Source organism: Leguminivora glycinivorella, chromosome 27 (assembly GCF_023078275.1).
Source record: "Leguminivora glycinivorella isolate SPB_JAAS2020 chromosome 27, LegGlyc_1.1, whole genome shotgun sequence".
NCBI classification, from domain to species: domain Eukaryota; kingdom Metazoa; phylum Arthropoda; class Insecta; order Lepidoptera; family Tortricidae; genus Leguminivora; species Leguminivora glycinivorella.
In genome coordinates, this window is record NC_062997.1 from 4,814,782 (window position 1) to 4,838,349 (window position 23,568).

Below are 23,568 nucleotides of genomic sequence, written 5' to 3' on the forward strand. Positions count from 1 at the left end.
GGCACATTGTGATATTTGAGTGCCGCCTTTATTGTCTCCCAGGGTAAGGTATTGAATGCATTCGAAATGTCTAGTGACACAGGCATCACAGTCCCACCCTGGGAGATCTCCTCTTCTGCGAAGTCCCTTACGTGGGCAATTGCGTCTAGTGTCGAACGCTGCGGACGGAAGCCATGGTTATGGTTATGGTTATGGTTATGGGCTCCGGTTTCCGCACTTAGCCTCAAAGATAGAGGCCATTGTGCGTGCTGTATTTGCCAGCTAGGGGTCTAGCCAGCCTAACTCCGCCCAGAAGCGCAGGATCCTCCTGGTGTCTCCACAGGCTTCTCGGAGTGACCTCGTCGTTTTGAGGATTTGAGCCCGTTGTGTGTTCACTCCCTCGCATTCCAGGATGACGTGGGCGACCGTTTCTTCGGCCGACAGGCATCCTCGACATAGAGGGCTGTCGGTCTTACCTATAACATGTAAATGTTTGTTAAGTGGGCAGTGTCCAGTAATGTTGCCTACGATTATTCGTAGCGATGCTCTATTCAGAGTTAGTAGGCGCTTTGTTAAGCGCGTATCCGGGTGTGGCACTACTTCCCGGGAATGTCTACAGGTACTGGTGTTTGCCCATTGTTCAGCGTGTTGTGTTCTGGTTTTTTGACGCATCCATGACCTGAGTTGACCAAACGGTAAGGGAAGCATCGGGATTGGCCCAGTCGCTTTCCGGTCCGAACCTTTTCTGGCCAGCTCGTCTGCTGCGTCGTTCCCTAGAGAGCCGCTGTGCCCCTTTATCCATTGTAGCGTGACTAGGTTGTTTGACCCTATCACCTCCAATGCTCGGTGGCACTCTAGTATGAGCCCGGACTGAATGGTCTTACTATCTAGGGCTCGCAGTACTGCAGCGCTGTCAGACACGATGCGTATCTCTTGGTTTGTGATACGTCGCTTAGCCACTGCGTTGGCAGCCTGTATAATGGCGAAGCATTCACATTGGTAGATGGAGCTATATTCGCCTAAGGCTGTTGAGATATGCGTGTTTATTTCGGGAGAATACACGCCCGCACCCGACCCTGTCTTGGTTTTAGAACCGTCGGTGTATATGCGTAGTTCGTGTATTCTCGACCAATCGTTTTCCTCCTCAACAAGTTGTATGTTGTATTTTCTGTTGAAGACGTATACTTTGGGTACCCTGTCATTAGGAGCCATCATTAGTGGTTGGTAGTCAATGGCGTTCCTAAGGATCATGGTGTGAGCCCCGTTCGATGCACCCCAGAGGTTGAGTGATTTAAGCCTCACCGCCGCGGAGGCCGCCTCTTGCTGTATGAATAGGTCCAGGGGCGGTAGTCCTAAAAGGACCTCCAGGGCCTCTGAGGGTGTAGTTCGCATGCAGCCCGTGGTAGCAATGCTTGCTAACCTTTGGAAACGCTGCAGTTTATTCCTCGCTGTGGTGAGTTTGGTTCTAGGCCACCAAACCACAGCGCCGTATGCAAGAATAGGCCGTATCACTGCAGTATAGGACGGAAGCCATATTGGCAATCGCTCAGACCCGGCTGCATGCTCTTAACGAGACGGGCGGCGACTATACTTTCGAAGACCTTGCTCGTCTCGTCAAGCAGCACTATGGGGCGATATGCTGACGGCTGATCAGGTGGGCGCCCGTTCTTCCGAAGGAGCACCAACTTGCCTGTTTTCCACCTATCGGGAAAACGCCCCTGGGTTAGGCACGCAGTGAAAAGGTTTCTGACTCTTTCCTCCATCTCGCTGAGCGCGACTACCAGGGCTCGCCCAGGTATGCCGTCTGGCTCGGGTGCTGTCTTTTGGAACGGAGTTTCAAGACAGCAACACTCAGTTCGACCTCCGTGACTGGCGGTACCTCTCTAACCACGTCTGGTGGTATGGCACAACCAGATGCCATAGCTGGTGGCACAAAGCCGCCCCTTTCTAGGAAAAGAGCACTGACAACTCGTTCCAAAAGATCTGGCTCGAGACTGCTGGTCAGTGGGGGGGGGGGCAGGGCCGGAGCTTTTGCCTTACGCTCCGATACGATCTGCCCCATGGATCCCTGTTGAGCGCTTCCCTGGCCTCTTTGGCCTGCGCGATAGCATTATGCAGCGTTTTACGAGCGGCCCTGTACAATTCGTAAAAAGCATCTTCCTCTTCTTGAACTCGGATGCGCCTTCTTCTACTTCTTGTGTATTGACGGCGCGCAGCCACGCAAGCGTTTCGCAATTGATTCTGGCAGTGAATTCTAGCAATGAGTTCTGGTATCCACTAGTACACCCGTCGTTTCGTCGAAAGAAGTTTTGCTCTAGGCATCGCTGCGTCGCAGATGCGAATCAGCGCAGCTCCGAGTTGTTCCACCTCATGCTCAACCCTAACGTCCACTGAACCATTACTTTGCCCCCAAGACTCAACGATGGCCGCCTCCTTGGGCACAGTTCTAACCTTTTTTTTTTTTTTTTGACCCAGGGGAATCCGTTATGGATCCCACTGGCCCGGGAGAAGCCAGTGGGTATGTCCGACTCGCACGGACTAAACCCCCTGGGGCGTTCCGCCGCTCGCTCTTTGGACGGGGTTTCGGGCACTCGGTTGCAGGCCTCCGATACCCCGTCAGCGTTGCCCTTGCGGGCCCTTCTCGAAGACTGCTTAGGCAGCTTACTCCGCTGAAGGCCCTCGGAACGCGGGAGGGCCTTCCAGCTCGGAACCTCGTTTAGGTGGGTGATGGGACTCCCGATCCATCACCCGCAGGTTCCATGGGCGCCAGAAGAGTTCCGGCGCCCGGCGGTGGACATGGTCTTTGGTTCCACCGCTAACCTAGTCGGCCGCAAAGGATAGGGAGAACGGCGCACCGTAATACCGGCACTCCTCTTCCCTTGCGGCCCCACCAATGCCGCTACAGCGGAGCGGCCCCGCCAAGGTCGCAGGGGGTAGGGAGAGTGGCGCACCGCTATACCATCACGCCTCTCCTCCTGCGATCCCACCTCGGCTACCGTGGGAGGGCACAGAGCGGCATCCCATACTGCCGGATCTTCCCTCCCACGGCAGTCCTCCCAAATGCGTCTCAAGTGGGCTTTACAAGCCCATTTGGAGCATCCTCCTCGGGCCAGCTCGCCCAGCAACAAGCCGGCCCTGGGTACCTCTTAAGCTTCGCCGTGGGTGACCAGTCCACGGTTACTAAGCCCCCCCACCACGGCAAGGTGGGCACCCTCGGGAGGGGGGGGGGGGCACAGTTCTAACCTAACCTAACCCACTTTTCTCACAAAAGTTTGTTTCCGTGAGGGTCGCAGTTCTAACCTAACCTAACCCAATTTTCTAGCAAAAGTTTGTTTTCGTGACGGTGACAGTTCTGTTCCTTAGAAATAATGCAATGAATTAAGATATTGTAGCTATAATAATTATTAAATTAGCTGAACGTGAATACTTAAAAAATAAGAAAAAAGGATGTATGCTCTTCGAATTGAATAATTTGCTATGAAGACGGGTAAATTGCTGCGCAATTAGTATTTTTGATAAGATTGTTGTATTTTTGTTCCTAAAGGAATTTAATTGTCTTGCATTAGAGGAAAAAAGTAATGTCGTGCTGATGTGTATTTTGGAATAATCTGCATTACTAGTTTTGTTAATCATTTAGTTTATTTGCAGTGAAGTAATTAATTTGATGTACAGAAGTATATTATTGATGACGATAAATTGATAGGCGATTATTTTTTTGCTGTGCGCTTAATAATATCCCCTTAAAAAACACCATATGTACTGAAAAAAATGCTTATTTACTATGTGTACAAAATGAGTAGTAAAATTTCTGACAGATCACAGAAAATTCTGAATAACGGTCTGGCAGCCCTAAATAGCCAAGCCCGACAGATGTTCGTTGATGCAAATTCTATATTGTCTATGTGCTGCTTCCTTTCTTTCACTCGGTAATTTTTTATTCAACAATGAAATTATAAAATCACTGTTTTCTATCAAACACTCCTAATAACGTATTTAAATTTTATGTAATTTCTTCATTCCTCTCTAGTACACAAAGAATTTGTAAACGCTTGAACTTGAATAAATGCTGGAGAGGTTAGGTTTTGTTCGTTACGAAAAAACAGTTTTTTATCGCAGTTCTCTTTGTTTTCTCTTCAACAAGGCATGGATTTCGTAAAACGGGAGGATCAAGCAATAATCGACGATGAATTGCAACAACACTACAAACTATACATGGAGAATGTAAGTATATAATTGGAAATTTAAAGTATGCAACAAATTTAATGTAACGCTTTAGGTTGATCCAACGGTTTTTGTTTAGTTTTTTTCATTCTTAAGCTTTCCTGGGTTTTGGGATTTGTATCTTTGTCTAACATCATATTGTAATTTATGTCCTTGTTGGTCATTAAATGGCTATTCTTCATAGGTACAATATTTCAGAAATGTGACAAAAAATAAAAATGATGTACTAAGTAGCAGTACATAAATTTTAAATATAAAACTAAGCTGTTTTCCTGACCATTTTCTACCAGAAATGGTCATTTTATTTTATTATCCCACTTGTTAAGTTATTATATATGAGGAACTAAAATTGTGTCGTACAAATACAAATACAAATACAAAATACAAAATCATTTATTCAGCAAATAGGCCACGGGGGCACTTTTACATGTCAACAGAAATTAAAAAAAAATCTATTAATACAAAATGTTTAACAATATTCTCAGAAAAAAAAGGATTACTGTCTTTATATACCAAAATAGTCTCCATATTACTCTCTGAATGTTTCCATTATGTAAAATATGTTGCATAATTTGATATATTACCCATAACTATGCACTAACAATGGTTTTAGATTTTATTTTTGTAAAAATTAGGAGCAAAAACCAGTTTCCATTTATATCTATAAAAGGTAATTCTCAAAATAATTAAAAATTTGAAAAGATCTATAAAAAAATTTTAAATTGTTAATATCCTGAGAGATAACCTAACCACAAAATTAAAATGTTGAAAAAAAAAAACCCGATATAGTGGACTGAATTTCATGAAACATGGCTATGAATACTTCCGACTAACTCAGCTATCAAACAAAAAAAAACCTAAATCGGTTCATCCATTCGGGAGCTACAATGCCACAGAGAGACACACACAGACAGGAAGACAGACACACAGATAGACAAACATATAGATAGACACGTCAAACTTTTAACACCCTGTTTTAAGTTTCTTTTGCTATTTGCATGTACAATTATCATTTAGTTGTGATTGTCATCATAATTGAAACTAGAGATGGGCCGAATACGGACTTTGCCGAATACGAATATTCGGCCGAACATTCGGTTCAGCTGGTACCGAACCGAACATTCGGCCGAATATTCGGTTCCACTATATTTTAAATCCTGGCTTAAGAGTTAAAAACTTTTCAATGATTGGTAATGAGTACTAACTAAGGCTCTTAATGTTCCTATAATTTAGTGCATAAGAAAATTTAGATTTTTGTTTCTTAAGCTACGTTATTTTTACTTGTTTACATATTTATTGTAGGTACTTATATTTAACGCATTTTTAACCCCCTTTGGTCCTTAGAATCCTGAAATAGGATGTCATTATCCCAAGAATTACGAAACAATTTACGCTATTTATTTACTTTGTTTATTCGGTAAATATTCGGCAATATAACCGAACTATTCGGCCGAATACGAACATTGAAAAACTTGCCGAATATGCCGAATACTGAATATTTACCGAATATTCGGCCCATCTCTAATTATTATTATTATTCCCAGTATTTATTTTCTATCTTAGGCTAGGCTGTTTATAATATGGATATAAAAGTAAAATACAAAAACACATACAAAACAATATAAAAAAACATATAAACACATTATAAAAAACCTAACCTAGGGTGCCGCCAGCAGCGGGGCAGGGCCCAAGCTGCCGGTGGTTAGGGCTGCAGAGAGAGGAACCGTCGGACTATCCGCGCCGTGTCCAAGATCACCGCCTTCTGCATCTGGCCCTTGATCCAGCCACCTAGCGAGAGTCTCTTAAGATGTTGGTCGAGACTCTTCGCTATGAGACCGTTCGCTGAAACGACTATCGAACAATGATCGTTGAATCAACATCCCACATGGCGGTTATCTCGTGAGCCAAGTCTAGGTACTTACTGGACTTGTCCTTCTCGGCTTTCACGAGATTCTCATCATGGGGGATGGTGATGTCAACGAGCACTGCCCGGCGTTGCAGTCGATCTATTATCACAATGTCAGGCTTATTGGCTACAATAGTCCTGTCAGTGATAATAGATCGATCCCAATAGAGCGTGGCACGACCATTTTCAAGAACTGGCGCAGGTAAGTACTTGTAGTACGGTACTTCGCGGTCCACAAGGCCGTATTGAAGAGCAAGTTGCTGGTGAATAATCCTGGCTACGAGATTATGTCTGTGCAAGTACTCGCCGTTAGCAAGATGAGAACAACCGGAAATGATATGCCTGAGTGACTCTCCGGGACGGCGGCATGCCCGACAAATGTCGACCGTACCGTCCTTCAGGATATATTTCCGGTAGTTGTTCGTCATCATAACTTCGTCCGCAATTGCACAGGCAAAACCCTCGGTTTCTCCGAAGAGGTCCCCGAATCGTAACCAGTTCACCGATGCGAGCAGGTCTACATCGGGTCCCGTGAGGGCCTTGTAGAACCGCCCGTGTAGCTGCTTGCTCTCCCATACCGCCTTGCGGTCCGCAGTACTTAGTACCACAGGTTTGCGCCAGTTCTCTTTCGCCAAGGAGAGCGGCGTGAGGTTTCCGTCAACTGCCACCACATCACGATGCATCCCACACTCGTTGTTAAGGAAGTAATTCCTGAGATTGTACACCTCACGGTTGTGGAGATCTTTGGCGTTTAGGAAGCCTCGACCTCCGCACTTCCGTGGGATGTACAATCTCATAACAGACGAGCGCGGGTGTAACATACGATGTGTGGTAAGCAGTGAACGGACCCTCCGATCCAGGGCGTCCAGCTCAGTCTGGGTCCACCGTAGTATGCCAAAGGAGTATGTGAGTAGAGGCATTAGCCAGGCGTTAAAGGCGCGCACTTTGTTGCCTCCTGACAAAAGACTGTTAAGGACTTTTGTGAGCCGACTGAAAAAGCGCTCCTTCACCGACCGTCTAATGTCAACATCCTCAATACCCAACGACTGTGACATACCAAGGTACTTATAGGTTTCTGATTCAGAGATAGATCTGAACGACATCGTCTCAGAAAGTTGAAAATGTTCTGAATTTACAACCTCCCCCCGCTGTACATGCATGACCGCACACTTATCGACACCAAACTCCATTCTGATGGCGGTACTGAAAACTTCTGTGGTTTTCAATAGCACCATCAGGTCTTGGGTGTTCGGTGCAAATAGTTTGAGATCGTCCATGTACAGAAGGTGAGAGATGACTTCACCCTCTCTCCGAAGCCGGCAACCTAGCCCAGAATCCTTCAGCAGCGTGCTGAGGGGATTCAGAGCTAGGCAGAACCATAATGGACTCAAACTGTCACCCTGGAATATTCCTCGCTCAATCCTTATGAAGTCCTGCGGGCCAGGGGGCCATCCCTGCCTCCTGGTTGACGAAGGACTGTGGTCCACTGCCTCATACATGCAGCCAGGAAGGATATTAAAGCTGCATCAAGTTTATACAGCTCCAATACCCTTCTCAGCCATGAATGAGGCACCGAATCATAGGCCTTCTTATAGTCAATCCAAGCGGCCGAGATGGCCCCCCTGTTCCGCCGAACTTGTTGGCAGATGGTCATGTCTATGAGGAGGAGCTCTTTAGTACCACGGGACCCAACCCTACATCCATTTTGAGCGGGAGCCAGAATGTTGTTAGCGACAATATGCGCGTTAATTTTTGCTCTCAAAATGGATGTAAGGAGCTTGTAAAGTGTAGGCAAGCACGTAATGGGTCTGTAGTTTTTTGCTTCCGTGGTACTACCGGACTTATAGAGCAGGAAAGTAACACCAGTTGTTAGGGAAGGTGGGAGAGAACCAAGATCGAGGGCTTGTTGAAATTGCGTTGCCAAACGCGAGTGCGAGCATCGAAACCATTTTAGCCAGAAGTTGTGCAATCCGTCCGGTCCAGGACTTTTCCAGTTCTGGGCCGTACGGGTAGCACAACTTACGTCGTCGGGGCTGATGGTGATAGCCCCCATAGGTTCGATGTTCTCGCACTCGCGTTCGACAACGGTCATCCACTCACTCTCCGTGTGTTCGACGGGCACCGACCAGATGCTACGCCAGAAATCAGACATGGCAGTAGCATCCGGCAGCCGCACGTCAGACACACGAGGGTCGGTTTCCTCCCACCTTCGGTATACTTTCCTTTGGTCGCTTTGAAAAAGACGATTCTGCTGGAATCGGTCCACACGCTTTCTGTAGCGGCGAATACGGCTTGCCCATGCATAGACTTTCTGCTTCAGGAAGTCGATGCGCTCTGTGACATTGGCCAAATAGTCGCGGGGCCTGATGTCCGTCCCCGCGAATGCCTGGTTCACAAAACGCATTACTCGAGGGCGATTATTACCCCCTCTGAAGCAGATCAGCTTTGCAATGAGAGTCCTAAACGAGTTGATACGACGCTCGATCCGTACTTGCCATGCAGGGACACCTCCGACGGTCCTAGTTGCACGGTCAGCGTCCGGAAACTTGACTCGAGCAACACGGCACGCCGCGATGGCTCCGCAGTACATGATCGAGTGTGTATCATCTAGATCTTTACTAGTAGATAGATAGATAGATAGATATACGTTTATTTGTTTGTCACAATACACACAGAATACACAAAAGAAATACATACATACATACATACAATCACGCCTGTATCCCATAAAGGGGTAGGCAGAGCACATGAAACTACTAAAGCTTCAGGGCCACTCTTGGCAAATAAGGGGTTAAAAGAAAACGAAACTGTGGCATTGCAGTGACAGGTTGCCAGCCTCTCGCCCACACCACAATTTAACCCATATCCCATAGTCGCCTTCTACGACACCCACGGGAAGAAAGGGGGAGGTGAAATTCTTAACCCGTCACCACACAGGCACAAAAGAAATAAGTTACAAAAAAGAATTAGAATACATAATAAGCAAATTGGAAAACAGGAAATTACACAGATTTTTACAATAGCGCACTATGATACTGTGCGCGTCGCAACAAGACAAAAGGGTCACGGCTCAGTATTACGCTACGCCCTGAGGCAGCAGCACTGATATTCTGCCGGAACCGGATCAGATCACGATAACACATAATTGATTGAATAAGAAATATTGTAAAGAGATGAAATTATATACCTAAAATATCTATAAATAATTGCCTATGAAACGAGTGAGATGAATGCTATGATGAAAAGAAATGTGTGTTTGATCTGTTAGATCGATAGATAGTAAAATAATTGCTACAGCTAGAGCTAAACCTGAAGCTAAATCCGGTAATCTGCAACCAGGTAGCCATAAGGGATACCCAAACTTTGTTTTTCTAAAAGATATTTTTTAAAATGACGTTTAAAAGTAAATTTAGTTTTAATTTTACGAATCGGGGGCGGGATATTGTTCCAGCACCTGGTTGCGAGATACCGGAAACAGCCTGTAAAAGCAACAGTTTTGTGAGGGTGAGCTTCTAGGAGACATCGCCTGGTAGACCGTGTACCATGTCGTTCATGGAAAGAGGATATGCGTATTTTAGAGAATAAGTAATGGGGCTTTTTGTCATTCAAAACGCCAAATAAGAGACTAGCTAGATGTAAGTGCCTCCGTGAGGACATGTTTAATATGGATGCTTTGTTAAGGTATGGTGTAATGTGTGTTCTCGGTGGTATTGAGCTACAAAAACGGAAACAGGCATTTTGGACTCTTTGGATAAGACGACGAGTTTTTTCCAATAGTCGTGGCCCGTACACAATGTCTGCATAATTTAACTTAGAGAGTACCAGCGATTCGCACAACAACTTACGAATTTCCTCATTTAAGAGGTATCGTACTTGGTATAAGACCTTAAGACGAAAAAAACACGACTTCACTAATTCTCCTATATGCTTCTCAAACCTCAGCTGGTTGTCAATGACTAATCCCAAGTTTCTAGCCTCGTCTACGCGTTCGATCAGTGAACCCCTTATAAAAATTTTAGGTTCATTACATAAAATCCTAGAGAGTTGTACTTTGGATCCGAGTATCATAAACTTTGATTTAAGTGGGTTCAACAGTAATCCGTTATTATCTGCCCAAGTGGAGATATTTTCCAGGTCTGTACTTATTTTTTGTAGTGCCTCATCGAACTGACTTGGACGGGCTGCATAATATAGTTGAACGTCATCTGCGTATAGGTGATAATTGCAGTTTTTGATGCTTTTGGTGATATCAGCAGCGTATATAATATACAGTAAAGGGCCGAGTATAGAGCCTTGAGGCACTCCTCGGGTTAGGTTTCTAGAGTCAGATATCATTACTGTACCATCGTACTTAGTTAATTTAACGGATTGCGTGCGTCCATTCAGATAATCACTAAACCACGCCAGTGATCTCGAACCTACTCCATAGAAACGCAATTTAGCGATTAGCAAGGCAGTATCTATACAATCAAAGGCGCGAGAAAAATCTAATAACACTAGACAGGTACCCTTGCCATTGTCTTGCTCTGAAATGATGTTATCTACTACATCCATTAGAGCTGTAACCGTTCCCATTCCCTTGCGGAACCCTGATTGCACGTCAGGTAGAATATTATTGTCTTCTATATATTTGTAGAACTGCTCATAAACAGCCTTTTCCAAGACTTTAGACAAAAAAGGTCTCTATCTATCTAGTCCGTATAAATGGCTCTAGTAAAGCGTTTAAGGCTCCCATTAACGCTAGATTGCGTCTATTCATAGGCAGACGTGGTAATCGTGGCCTAGGATTGTTTGTGGAGCGATACTGCGTAATCGCCTCTTCCAAAGACCTCCTCAGTTGCTCATTAGCAGGCTCACTCACGCTCTGACTCGCGAAGTCCCCGCCGTCGTTACCGGAATCAACCCGCGGCGCATCCGGTGCCAGGTCGGGTTCGGGCACCGGGTCCGGCGACATGGCGGGCAAATTCCGCCCCGAGGCGGGGTCCGCGCGAGCAGCGAGAGCCTCCTGGCGAAGCCGATCAAGTGTGGCGTCATCCAACCGCCTTGACCGCTGAATGACGCGCACCTGATCCGATAGTCGCTGCTCCGATACGGTGGTGGTGGGTTCAAGCGTCTGAAACAGAAGCAGCATTCTTGGACGATACGCTGACAGCCTAGTTCCCCCCTCTGTAGCCCCATAGTACGCTCGCATGACGTTCTCGTTCATCAACTGAGACCATCTCATGCGGCGCACTACACCACCGGCAGCGGGAGCCGTGGGCGGGGCAGGATGTCCCGCAGGCCCCAAGCGTGCCGGCAGCGGTGGCCGCCCTCGTCGCGCAGGTGGTCGTGGCGGCGGTGGCGGCGGCCCGCTCTCGTCGCTCGACTCGCTGGTGTCAGCCGCGGCGGTGGCGAACTCGTCGCTCGACGGCGGTTGCGAGGAGACGGACGAGGCGGGCGAGGGTGGTGGGCGTGCGCTTTGTAGAACCGCTGATTGTCCGCGTGCTTTACTTCTCGTAATCATTCCGTGATATTTGTCTTGTCGTACATGTCGATCATTTTTATCGTGAAATAGAACTGACTTGGGTTCTGGTTTCCACAAAAAGTAACTCAAAAATCAACATGTAAATACAAAATATACAAAAATTTTTTAGAGAGATTAGCAAAACACGTTTGAAGTTGACAGCGTTATTATTAATATCTGGGCGACCGAGCTTCGCTCGGTTCTATTTTAATATATCACGTCTTTAGATAAAAAAAAAACTCTTATAAATACAAAAACAAAAAAAAGACAAAAAACAAAAACTTAATTTCTGGCCGGGATTCGAAACCCTGACACCTACGATCTATCTGCGTACATTAGACCGACCTCGTGCGACTGAGCTACGCGGAATCGATGCGCGCGCGGCGAAATTAAGGACCATATTTTACGTTTACAAATGCGAAAGAAAAACTCATGAAAACTCGAAAATTCGCGTTTTCCGGGATCTAAGGCTACGCTAGATCGATTTTTCACCCCCGAAAACCCCCACAAAACAAATTTCAGCGAAATCGTTAGAGCGGTTTCCGAGATCGTCGGTATATATAAATAAATAAATAAATAAATAAATAAATAAATAAATAAATATACAAGAATTGCTCGTTTAATAGTATAAGATTATTATTATTATTATTTAATAAGCAGGCAGGCAGTTAAAGAACTGATATAGCCTGTATCCAGTGATCATTGTGACAGTAATCATAGCCGAGTTGTAGATGTGATGTGCTTGTCTAGTCTTTTTTTAAACTGATTCACATTTTGTGCTGAGACCACATCCTCTGGGAGCTTGTTCCAAGATCTCACTACTTGATTGCTCAAAAAGTGTTGAAACAATTTGGCATAGTTTATTAAATTTGTTAAGGAAATTCATTGTAGTTTTTTGTGCAAAGATTGTGGTTTTGTGTGTTTTCCTCATAAGCTCCAATTTTTGTGGCAAGTGTTAGTTTAATTTATGTCGAAATAAATTAAGCCCATCACACAAATGACCTCCATAATATCCATACTAATATTACTCGACGAATTGACGTGATTTTGTAAGTGGAGATAGTTGAAGGGATGGAGAAAGCTGAACATCTTATCACCTATAAATGCTCAAACCATAAAACACAGATAGACTTCATTGTAACCAGTAGCAATAGCCTTAAACTTTATAAGGACTGCAAAGTGATCCCAGGTAATGCACTTACGTCACAACATAGACTCCTAGTCGCAGTGATGACTCTACCCAAGCCTATAAAAATGCACATAGACCGGTCAGAGAGCATAAAATGGAAAGAGTTACATACTCCCAAGGGATCACAATTCCTTGAATGGGCGGCCAACTATGTGATAGAAGATATGGAGGAGAACAAGTCGGGCAGCCAAATGTGGGACGACTTTCAACACATCTGCCTTAAGAATGCAAAAGCATCTCTAGGAATATCGCGCGGAGGCCTGCGTCTGAATAAGGAGACCTCTTGGTGGAACGAAAGTGTTAAAGACTTAATAAAAGCAAAGAGAAAGGCATTCAAGCTGTGGCAAAAGTCAAGTCTAGAAGAAGATCGTCTTGAGTATAAAAACCACAAGAAGATAGCAAGATCTGCTGTAGCACAATCCATAGCAAAATCTAGAGAAGACTTCTATGATAAACTAGAACAGGCGGAAACGGAGAATGCCATTTATAAAATTGCCCGACAACGTTACAGATCCACGCTCGATATCAAAACTAACAAATACATCAAGGACACCCAAGGCAGGCTCCTTACAGCAAATAAGGATATCAACAACCGTTGGAAGGAATATTACGAACAACTAATGAACGAGGAATACCCTAACGCACTTATGCTACATGAGCTTGCCACCCAGGGACCCATATACTGCATAACAGTGGAAGAAGTAAAGAAGGCATTAACCAAAATGAAGTATCACAAAGCCACGGGGCCGGATCAGATACCAGCGGACATCTGGAAGAAGACGGACCAAACGGCACTACCCTGGTTGACTAAACTGTTCAATTGCATTATCAAAGATGGCAAAATCCCTGAAGGCTGGCGTAATAGCACACTGTGCCCTATTTATAAGCAAAAAGGCGATATTGCACAGTGTGGCAATTACAGAGGAGTAAAGCTCACGTCACACACGTTAAAACTCTTCGAAAGAGTCATTGCCTCACGTTTATATGATCATATCCTCATAACCGAAAACCAGTATGGCTTCACGCCTGGAAAATCGACGATCGATGCTATCCAAACACTCAGGATTGTGATGGAAAAACACCGTTTGAATAAAGAAAATTTATATCTCATTTTCATCGATTTAGAAAAAGCTTTCGATAGAGTCCCTCGAAGGCTAGTATGGCAGGCGATGAGAAAGCAAAACATCCCAGAGTACTACATAACTATAGTCCAAGATATGTATAAAAACACCAAAACACATGTAAAAAGCCCTGCCGGCCTTAGCGATGCATTCGGCGTAGAAGTAGGGGTCCATCAAGGATCAGCTTTAAGCCCTGTACTGTTTAACATGTGCATGGACTACATCACCAGAGACATACAAAAGCCAACACCAGAATGTATGCTTTACGCGGATGATATCGTCTTACTATCGAAAAATGCAGCAGACCTTCAGGAAATATTCTGTCAGTGGACAACACGCATAGAAAGTCACGGGCTACGTATAAGTCGGAGTAAAACCGAATACTTAGAATGTAACTTTGGAGGTACAGAAGAAACTGGATGCAACATTTATATAGACAATCAAGCACTACCCAAAGTAAACAGTTTCAAGTATCTAGGCTCGGTGCTTACTTCGGATGCAAAAGTCGATAAAGACGTAGATCACCGTGTCAACATCGGATGGCTTAAATGGAGATCACTATCTAGTGTCCTCTGCGATCACAAAATGCCTGTTAGAGTAAAAGGAAAAGTTTACAAAACGGTGGTTCGACCAGCCATGACATATGGTGCAGAGTGCTGGACGTTTAAGAAAGTACACCAACAAAAGCTCCACACCAGCGAAATGAAAATGCTGAGATGGGCGGGAGGAGTTACCAGACTGGATAAGGTCCGAAACGAACATATCCGAGGATCGTTTAAGGTAGCACCGATAGTTGAAAAGGTGAAGGAAAGCCGGCTGCGCTGGTACGGCCATATCCTCAGACGGGATGAGGACCATTCTGTTAAGAAAGCCCTAAAGATACCCAACCAATCCCGAGGAAGGGGAAGACGACCCGATACCTGGTGGTCAGACATGCAAAAAGAGATTCTGAGTGAGAACCTGAGTACGCAGACAAGCCAGAACAGAGCACTTTGGCGCAGAAATACAAGGAGACCCGACCCCAGATGAACTGGGAAGAGGGACAGGCAAAGAAGAAGAAGAGTTGAAGGGATGGAGAGTGACATAGATAACTTTTTGTCTCTTTCTAAGCAAGCGAAGCTGCGAGCAAAAGTCAAATTTACACCCTTATAACACTCACTCACATAACCCATATAACCCGGCAACCTTCAAATCAAGAGTGAACAGGCATCTTCTGGGCGAGCTCAATCCATCTTAGGCCACGTCTTTGCCTTTGGCTAGTCTGTGGCCAAGAGTAAGCCCATTTATAATAATAAAAAAAAACCCTTATTTAATTGAGAAAAGGGGGTAATTTTCACTGAATCTACGCTTGCAAGCAACCCATCTAACATAATTATCGACAGTGTAATTAAAAGTATCATTTTCCCAGGCTCAGAAAACCCACATGGAACCAGATTATCAACACGCACTCTCCATGGAGCAACTGCACCAAATACAGACCTCGATCAACTCCACCATAGCGCACAACTTCCAACTGCCTCTGTCTCCCAGACAGATATCTAGTCTCATGCTGAAGACCAACCATTTCAACCAGATACCTGCACATCTGCCCAGGAATTTAGAGGTATACATGTAGTAAAAGTGTAGATATCGACCTTTTAGGGTCCCTCCACATCTAGCGTCTCGATAGCGTCGCGTCGGGCCAACTGTATGGAAAAAGACGCCGCGTCGACGGCTCAGGCTTTGCCAATACAGTTGGCCCGACGCGACGCTCGCGAGACGCTAGATGTGGGGGGACCCTTAATATGTGACATATGACTTTTTTAGGGTTCCGTAGTCAACTAGGAACCCTTTAGTTTCGCCATTTTTGTCTGTCCGTCCGTCCGTCCGCGGATAATCTCAGTGACCGTTAGCGCTAGAAAGCTGAAATTTGGTACCAATATGTATATCAATCACGCGGACAAAGTGGTAAAATAAAAAGTGGAAAAAAAATATTTATTAGGGTACCTCCCCCCCATAAGTAAAATGGGGAGTGATTTTTTCCTTCCAATCCTAACGTGTTATAAAAAAAAAATAGGGGTATCCGAGAATAATTTTTTTGATATTGTTAATATTTTCGGAAATAATCGCTCCAAAAGTTCAAAAAAATGTGTCCCCCCCCCTTCTAACTTTTGAACCATAAGTTTAAAAAATATGAAAAAAAATCACAAAAGTAGAACTTTATAAAAACTTTCTAGGAAAATTGTTTTGAACCTGATAGGTTGAATAGTTTTTGAGAAAAATACGGGAAACTACGGAACCCTACACTGAGGGTGGCCCAACACGCTCTAGTAAAGGGACCTTAGGGTCCCCCCACATCTAGCGTCTCGCGAGCGTCGCGTCGGGCCAACTGTATGGAAAAAGACGCCGCGTCGACGCGACGTCGACGCAGCGTCAGGCTTTGCCCATACAGTTGGCCCGACGTGACGCTCGCGAGACGCTAGATATGGGGGACCCTTATTGTTAATGGCGCTTACGTCATGCGGGGTCGTATTTGTAGACGAACATCGCTTATAACGCCGTAAGCGCCATCTACAATAAGGTACCCGGATAACGTCACATAATTATACTTATTTACTTTTTAACCCCCGACGCAAAAAGGGGTGTTATAAGTTTGACGTGTCTGTCTGTCTGTCTGTCTGTCTGTCTGTCCGTCTGTCTGTCTGTCTGTCTGTCTGTCTGTCTGTCTGTCTGTCTGTCTGTCTGTCTGTCTGTCTGTCTGTCTGTCTGTCTGTCTGTCTGTCTGTCTGTCTGTCTGTCTGTCTGTCTGTCCGTCCGTCCGTCCGTCCGTCCGTCCGTCCGTCCGTCCGTCCGTCCGTCCGTCCGTCCGTCCGTCCGTCCGTCTGTCTGTCTGTCTGTCTGTCTGTCTGTTTGTCTGTCTGTGTGTGTGTCTGTCTGTGGCATCGTAGCTCCCGAACGGATGAACCGATTTTGATTTAGTTTTTTTTGTCTGAAAGCTGAGTTAGTCGGGAGTGTTCTTAGCCATGTTTCATGAAAATCGGTCCACTATGTCGCGGTCGGGGGTTATTTCAAAATTTAAATTTTGTGGTTAGGTTATTATCTCAAATTCCGTGTCTTGTCTACAGCTAGACCTAGCGCAGAACCTCAACGACCTAACTCAAATGCGCAACGAAGACATCAACCAGAACCTCAGACTAAACGAGTTGGAACTGCAAGCGGCTCAAAACCTTCAACTGAATGAGCAAGAGCTATCCCGCCTCAACCAGGATTTGAGGCTCGAGCTGCCTCAAAATTTGGGAAGGGATATGGAATTGGGACACGAGCTGATGAGCCACATGGATGAACGGAGAATGGATGCCATGATGGAGACTAGGTGAGAAGTACTATTTTCTAGTTTTTTAGGGTTCCGTAGTCAATTAGGAACCCTTATAGTTTCGCCATGTCTGTCCGTCCGTCCGTCCGTCCGCGGATAATCTCAGTAACCGTTAGCACTAGAAAGCTGAAATTTGGTACCAATATGTATATCAATCACGGCAACAAAGTGCAAAAATAAAAAATGGAAAAAAATGTTTTATTAGGGTACTCCCCCTACATGTAAAGTGGGGGCTGATATTTTTTTTCATTCCAACCCCAATATGTGATATATTGTTGGATAGGTATTTAAAAATGAATAAGGGTTTACTAAGATCGTTTTGTGATAATATTAATATTTTTGGAAATAATCGCTCCTAAAGGAAAAAAAAGTGCGTCCCCCCCCGTCTAACTTTTGAACCTTATGTTTAAAAAATATGAAAAAAATCACAAAAGTAGAAGTTTATAAAGACTTTCTAGGAAAATTGTTTTGAACGTGATAGGTTCAGTAGTTTTTGAGAAAAATACGGAAAACTACGAAACCCTACACTGTGCGTGGCCCGACACGCTCTTGGCCGGTTTTTTTATACCACGTCGGTGGCATATGCAAGCGCGATAGAGATAGATATCAACGAGCGTTTCGTTTCGTGAGCGCAAAGAGGATCGAGTATTATAGAGAGTTACTGTCGAAGTAAAATGTGTAATCACAGAGCATAGACTGCCATCTCTTGACACAGGCTTGAAACTTTTGACAATTTGGCCCATATTCTTAGCTTGATATTATCTTGATATGTTTTAAAATGTCAAATATTAATATTAGCGCCACCTAGCTGAGCGTACCCCAAAGGTGTAATGCCATCTAGGCCACCGTACCTTTTTCTGTATGGTACTGAGGTACGTTTTTTTCTTAGACTTTATCTGTCTATACGGAGTTATATGTCTTTGGTATTCATCAGAAATTTCATTTGACATTTAACATTTTAACACATATTATATTTTTATTTCATTTGACATTTTAACACATATCAAGCTAAGAATATGGGCCAAATTGTCAAAACTGAGGTTCGAAAGTTTTAAGCCTGTGTCGAGAGATGGCAGTCTATGCACTGTGATTACACATTTTACTTCGATAGTAACCCGGAACCCTCCTTAGAACTTATACACTCCTTTTTGCTGTGTACTTAACCCAACAAAAGGGAATGTACAAGTTTCTAATGGGGTGGCAACGCGCATGTGACACTGTTTGAGTTGCAGGCGTCCATACGTTACGGTGACCGCTTTACATCAGGCGGGCCGTATGCTTGTTTGCCACCGACGTAGTATAAAAAAAAACTATAATCCTCTTTGTGAATACTTACCAATTTTTTTTTTTTCAAGGATGGTGCTAGAAGAACCTAGGCAGGTGGACCATCACCACCAGATCCCGCAGCCCTTCCACATCAAGTTGGAACAGGACGAAGAGTACTTCTATGAGAATGTCAACCAAATCAGCCAAGCGATCAATGTAAATGGGATGAGTGGTAAGACAATTTGGAAACATTTTATACAATACAATCAATAAATATTATAGGACAATCTTACACAGATTGACTGACGACCGGTCTGGCTCAGTCGGTAGTGACCCTGCCTGCTACGCCGCGGTCCCGGGTTCGAATCCCGGTAAGGGCATTTATTTGTGTGATGAGCACAGATATTTGTTCCTGAGTCATGGATGTTTTCTATGTATATAAGTATGTATTTATCTATTTAAGTATGTATATCGTCGCCTAGCACCCATAGTACAAGCTTTGCTTAGTTTGGGGCTAAGTTGATCTGTGTAAGGTGTCCCCCAATATTTATTTATTTATTTATTTATTATTGACTGAGTCCCACGGTGAGCTCCATAAGGCTTGTGTTGTGGATACCCAGACGACGATGAAGGAAAACATCGTGAGGAATCCGGCCTAATTTCAATAAGGCCTAGTTACCCCTCGGGTTGGAAGGTCAGATGACAGTTGCTTTCGTAAAACTGGTGCCTACGCCAAATCTTGGGATTAGTTGTCAAAGCGGACCCCGCGCTCCCATGAGCCGTGGCAAATGCCAATATTCCCGTTATTTGGAGTCGGCCACTACGCTTTACATTTTTACATTCATTCAGAGCAAACACGACGGGGTATTATAAGTTTGACGTGTATGTCTGTCTGTGGCATCGTAGCTCCCGAACGGATTAACCGATTGAGATTTAATTTTTTTTTTGTTTGAAATCTGAATTTGTCGGGAGTGTTCTTAGCCATGTTTCATGAAAATCGGTCCACTATGTCAGGGGTTTTTTCAAAATTTTAATTAGGTGGTTAGGTTATGATAATCCATGCTTTCTCTAAATTCGAAACGAGTGAAGGTGAATAAACAATAGAGTGTCCAAGAAGGTAAATACATAATGATGATAATGATTTAGATTAGATTAGATTTAGATTAGAATGAAATGAAACAATTATTCTCAAAATTACTTTTTCTCAAACATGCAATGAAATATGGTCTTTACGTTCCTTAAAATGGGCTGGGAAGTATCGCTTTTTGGGCGCAACAACTCGAGAGGACTGTAAAGGGATTTCATATTATTTTTTAGGCCTAGGCCTGCAAAGTAACTTTTTTTTATAAAATATTGTCCTGTAGAGCATTTTTTTTAATTTCATTGCATGTTTGAGAAAAGCACTATACATGCCTCGGCGTGAAAACGGATTCCCGGCCTCGTATCCCTATCCGGCCTCGCTCGCACGCTCGCTCGGCCGTATATACTCACTTGGCCGGAAATCCTCATTTTCCCGGCCTCTGATGTAATGTACTATTTCTCAAACATGCAATGAAATATTGTCTTTACGTTCCTTAAAATGGGCTGGGAAGTATCGCTTTTTGGGCGCAACAACTCGAGAGGACTGTAAAGGGATTTCATATTATTTTTTAGGCCTAGGCCTGCAAAGTAACTTTTTTTTATAAAATATTGTCCTTTAGAGCATTTTTTTTTATTTCATTGTATGTTTGAGAAAAGCACTATACATGCCTCGGCGTGAAAACGGCGAGAATCCTCATTTTCCCGGCCTCTGATGTAATGTACTATTAATGTTCATGCTTAGGACAAAGTCTGCCTGCAAAGCATTTGCCTGATAATTAATTAAGACCATAATTTTCAGGTCACATTCCCGTCCACACAGAGCATCCTCAACAAGCCATACACCAGGACCAAATGTACGCCGTCTACAACAATCACATCACAGCAGTCCCCGCACTCAACTCCCTAGACCTCTACCAAAGACCACAGAACTACGTACAATACGTCACCAACGTCAGAGACAACCCGGAGAACCTAGTCGTCCATAGACAATTCGAGAACGCCAGTCCCTACGCAGAAGAATTTAAAAAGTTAGCACAAGATGTCCCGAAGAAAATGGAAGAACCGAAAGAAAATCAGAAACCGAACAGAAAGATTCCATTTTCAAATTTTCAGGACGATTTCGTTCCAGAGAAAAATGAAAATGATGCTAGCGCTCAAAATAAGATGACCGAAGAGCTGTCTATGAATATTAAAGGAGAATATTCTTGTTATAAGTGTAATGATGTTTTCTCAACGAAGAGAGGTTTGAAACAACATGCGAAAACGTGCACAGAGGCCAATGATCCTATGGAAAAACTTGGAAAATTCGTTTGCTCTCAATGTCCATACAGATGTCAATCGCCAGCCATTTTGAAAATTCATGAAAGAACTCACACCGGTGAAAAGCCTTTTTCATGTACGTTCTGTGATTATAAATCAGGTCAGAAAAACAATGTGGCTAAACATATTCTAGTTCATATGAAAGAGAAACCATTTCGATGTCAATACTGCGAATATAGATGCGCGCAGAAAAATAACTTAGTCGTTCACGAGAGAACACATACCGGTTACAAACCGTTCGCTTGCCCGTACTGTGATTACAGGACTGTTCAGAAACCAAACTTAGTGAAGCATATGTATCTACATACAGATCAAAAGCCGTTCTCGTGCGATCAGTGTAGTTACCGCTGTGTACAAAAGACAAATTTAACTAAACATAAACAGAGGCATTTGAACGAGAAAGCCGGTGAAAAAGTTGATTTGAAGAGTCAAACGAAACCTTACCGGCCGAGGCAGAAATCTGTAAAGTGTCCGCATTGTCCGTACAAGTGTGTTCAGAAATCTAGCCTGGATAAACATATTGAGTTTAAACACGGTGCAGTAAGTGAAGTGCAACCTAGTGAGAACGAGTTGATACAGAACTTAAGTGTGAAGAAAGACGAGTGCCAAGAGGAAATGCAAGTGTCATAGTGATGTGTGCTTTTAAGTATATATACTTAGGTTAGTTTAAAGCTAAGTGGCGCTTTAGAATCGATTTTGATGAATATAGATAGAATTTTTTTATCACACACTTAACTCTTATGGTTCCCAAAATGCAGGTTTAGCCTAGGTTATGGAATCACTGTCAAAATTTATTGATTTTTGCTTCACTCAACTTTTTTTATTTTATCTTTTCAGTCAGTTAACTAAAGAGAGAAGCAGACAGTAGGCTGTCTTTTTCAACTAAAATGCAATACTTATCAATTTTTGCTTGATTAATTTTATGACATTTTAAATCATGATGTTCTACAATACCTATTATTATACTCAACTGAAGTTCAGCATTTCTTTTTTTTGGCATTTTTTTATTTTGATTTTTTTAGGGAATTTTAGGTCAATTGTACTCAGAATCACGAGTACTTTCAATCTCACTGGGAGACAAAAAGTGTCCGAGAATTTCCATACATTTTTGTTACTTTCCACTTTGGTTACCCCACACAACATGTATGGAAAACGGTAACAAAATAAGAAAAATCATATGGGACAATTTTTTTAACTACTAGGATTGAAGAAGCTAGTGATTCTGAGTAGAAATACCATATTTTTTTCAAAAATATCACATTTCATAAAAGTGGCGAAAAAAAGAGAAATGCTCAGTTAACTATGGCAATAATCAAAGGTAATATGTGTGTTAGCCAAATTTGGAATTTTGATTTTCTTGATCAAAATTGATTCAAAACAAATTCTTATTTTTATATGAACGACCTGCAAAACAACTTTACAAACATTCTTTTGAGTGATTCTATAAATTTAATAATTATTTATATACTTTAGCCCGAATTCCCTAAAATTATTTTTTATACATTTTTAACAGCGCCACCTAGTTTACAAATTGTGATTAACTAGGTTTGATAGTTTGCTATATTGTAATTTGTAAATATGTATGTAAGTTTTCGATTGAGTTTTACATTCCTGTTTTTAAAAGACCAGTCATTGAATAACCTTTGAAACGTGGGTGAAATTGTGTCTAAAATAACTAGCTAAATCTGGGGTTACAGATAGGGGCCGTCCACATATTACGTCACGCGAAATTTCGATTTTTTAACCCATCCATCACTTCATTTTTGTTTCACACATGGATTGTCACACTTATTATGACCGCCCCCCTCCCCCTTACGCTGTCACGTAATATATGGATGACCCCTTAATAGTTGCAAGAAAAAAAATCTTTTTTAACTTGTTTTTACAAATCCACCAGATTTCTCAAAAAATTGGTGATCAATGTTTCCCCATGATTGAAAGCCAACCCCATTTATGGTACTAATTAACCCTTAAATGCATGACCTTGACAAAGATTTATTCAAATTTGAATTTTGACATGCTGTCAATAGAGTAAAAAATGCATTGATGTATACAGGGTGTAACAAAAATAGTGGTGATCCCTTTAAGGGCGTATTCAGTATCGTATTCTCATCAGGAAAAAGTAGAAGAAAATTTTTTTTTCGCGAAAAAAATTTTTACCTTTGTATGGCGGTTCGGCCAATTCTCGCGGCCCGGCCCATACAAAAATGAAAATTTTTTTCGCGAAAAAAAATTTTTCTACTTTTTCCTGATCAGAATACGATACTGAATACGCCCTTAAACAGATCACCACCATTTTTGTTACACTCTGTAAAAAGGTAACAAGATTTAATAGTTATTAACCCTTCAATGAATAGTGATGTATATACAGAGTCTCTGTATATACATCACTATTCATTGAAGGGTTAATAACTATTAAATCTTGTTACCTTTTTTATTTTTACTGGAGTAGGGTTGTAAAAAAACGGTTTTTTTTCTGGCTTGAAAAAAAACATGAAAAAAAACCGTGAAAAAAAAACAGTTTTTTTTCTGGAGTATGTTTTTTTTCTAAAGTACGAAATCTCAAAATTTGCAAAGTAGTTAATACTTTTATACGGTTTTTTAGACTTAATGTTAACTATTAAACGAATT

The 23,568-nt window shown here is 43.0% G+C and overlaps 1 protein-coding gene across 1 annotated transcript; it reads left to right on the forward strand.

The window, feature by feature from the left end:
• Positions 1–3,907: 3,907 nt before the first annotated feature.
• LOC125240282 (zinc finger protein 182-like) lies at positions 3,908–21,915 on the forward strand. Its single transcript, XM_048148148.1, has 5 exons — positions 3,908–4,200; positions 15,328–15,522; positions 17,024–17,271; positions 18,627–18,769; positions 20,417–21,915. Exons 1-5 carry the CDS (start codon positions 4,123–4,125, stop codon positions 21,565–21,567), a joined length of 1,815 nt encoding a protein of 604 aa, XP_048004105.1. The 5' UTR covers positions 3,908–4,122; the 3' UTR covers positions 21,568–21,915.
• Positions 21,916–23,568: the final 1,653 nt, after the last annotated feature.

Coding starts and splice junctions, on each gene's coding strand:
- LOC125240282 (XM_048148148.1), top strand. CDS start 4,123: ATGGATTTCGTAAAACGGGAGGATCAAGCAATAATCGACGATGAATTG. Junction 15,523..17,023: donor ATCTGCCCAGGAATTTAGAG/GTATACATGTAG, acceptor TCTTGTCTACAG/CTAGACCTAGCGCAGAACCT. Junction 18,770..20,416: donor CAATGTAAATGGGATGAGTG/GTAAGACAATTT, acceptor CATAATTTTCAG/GTCACATTCCCGTCCACACA.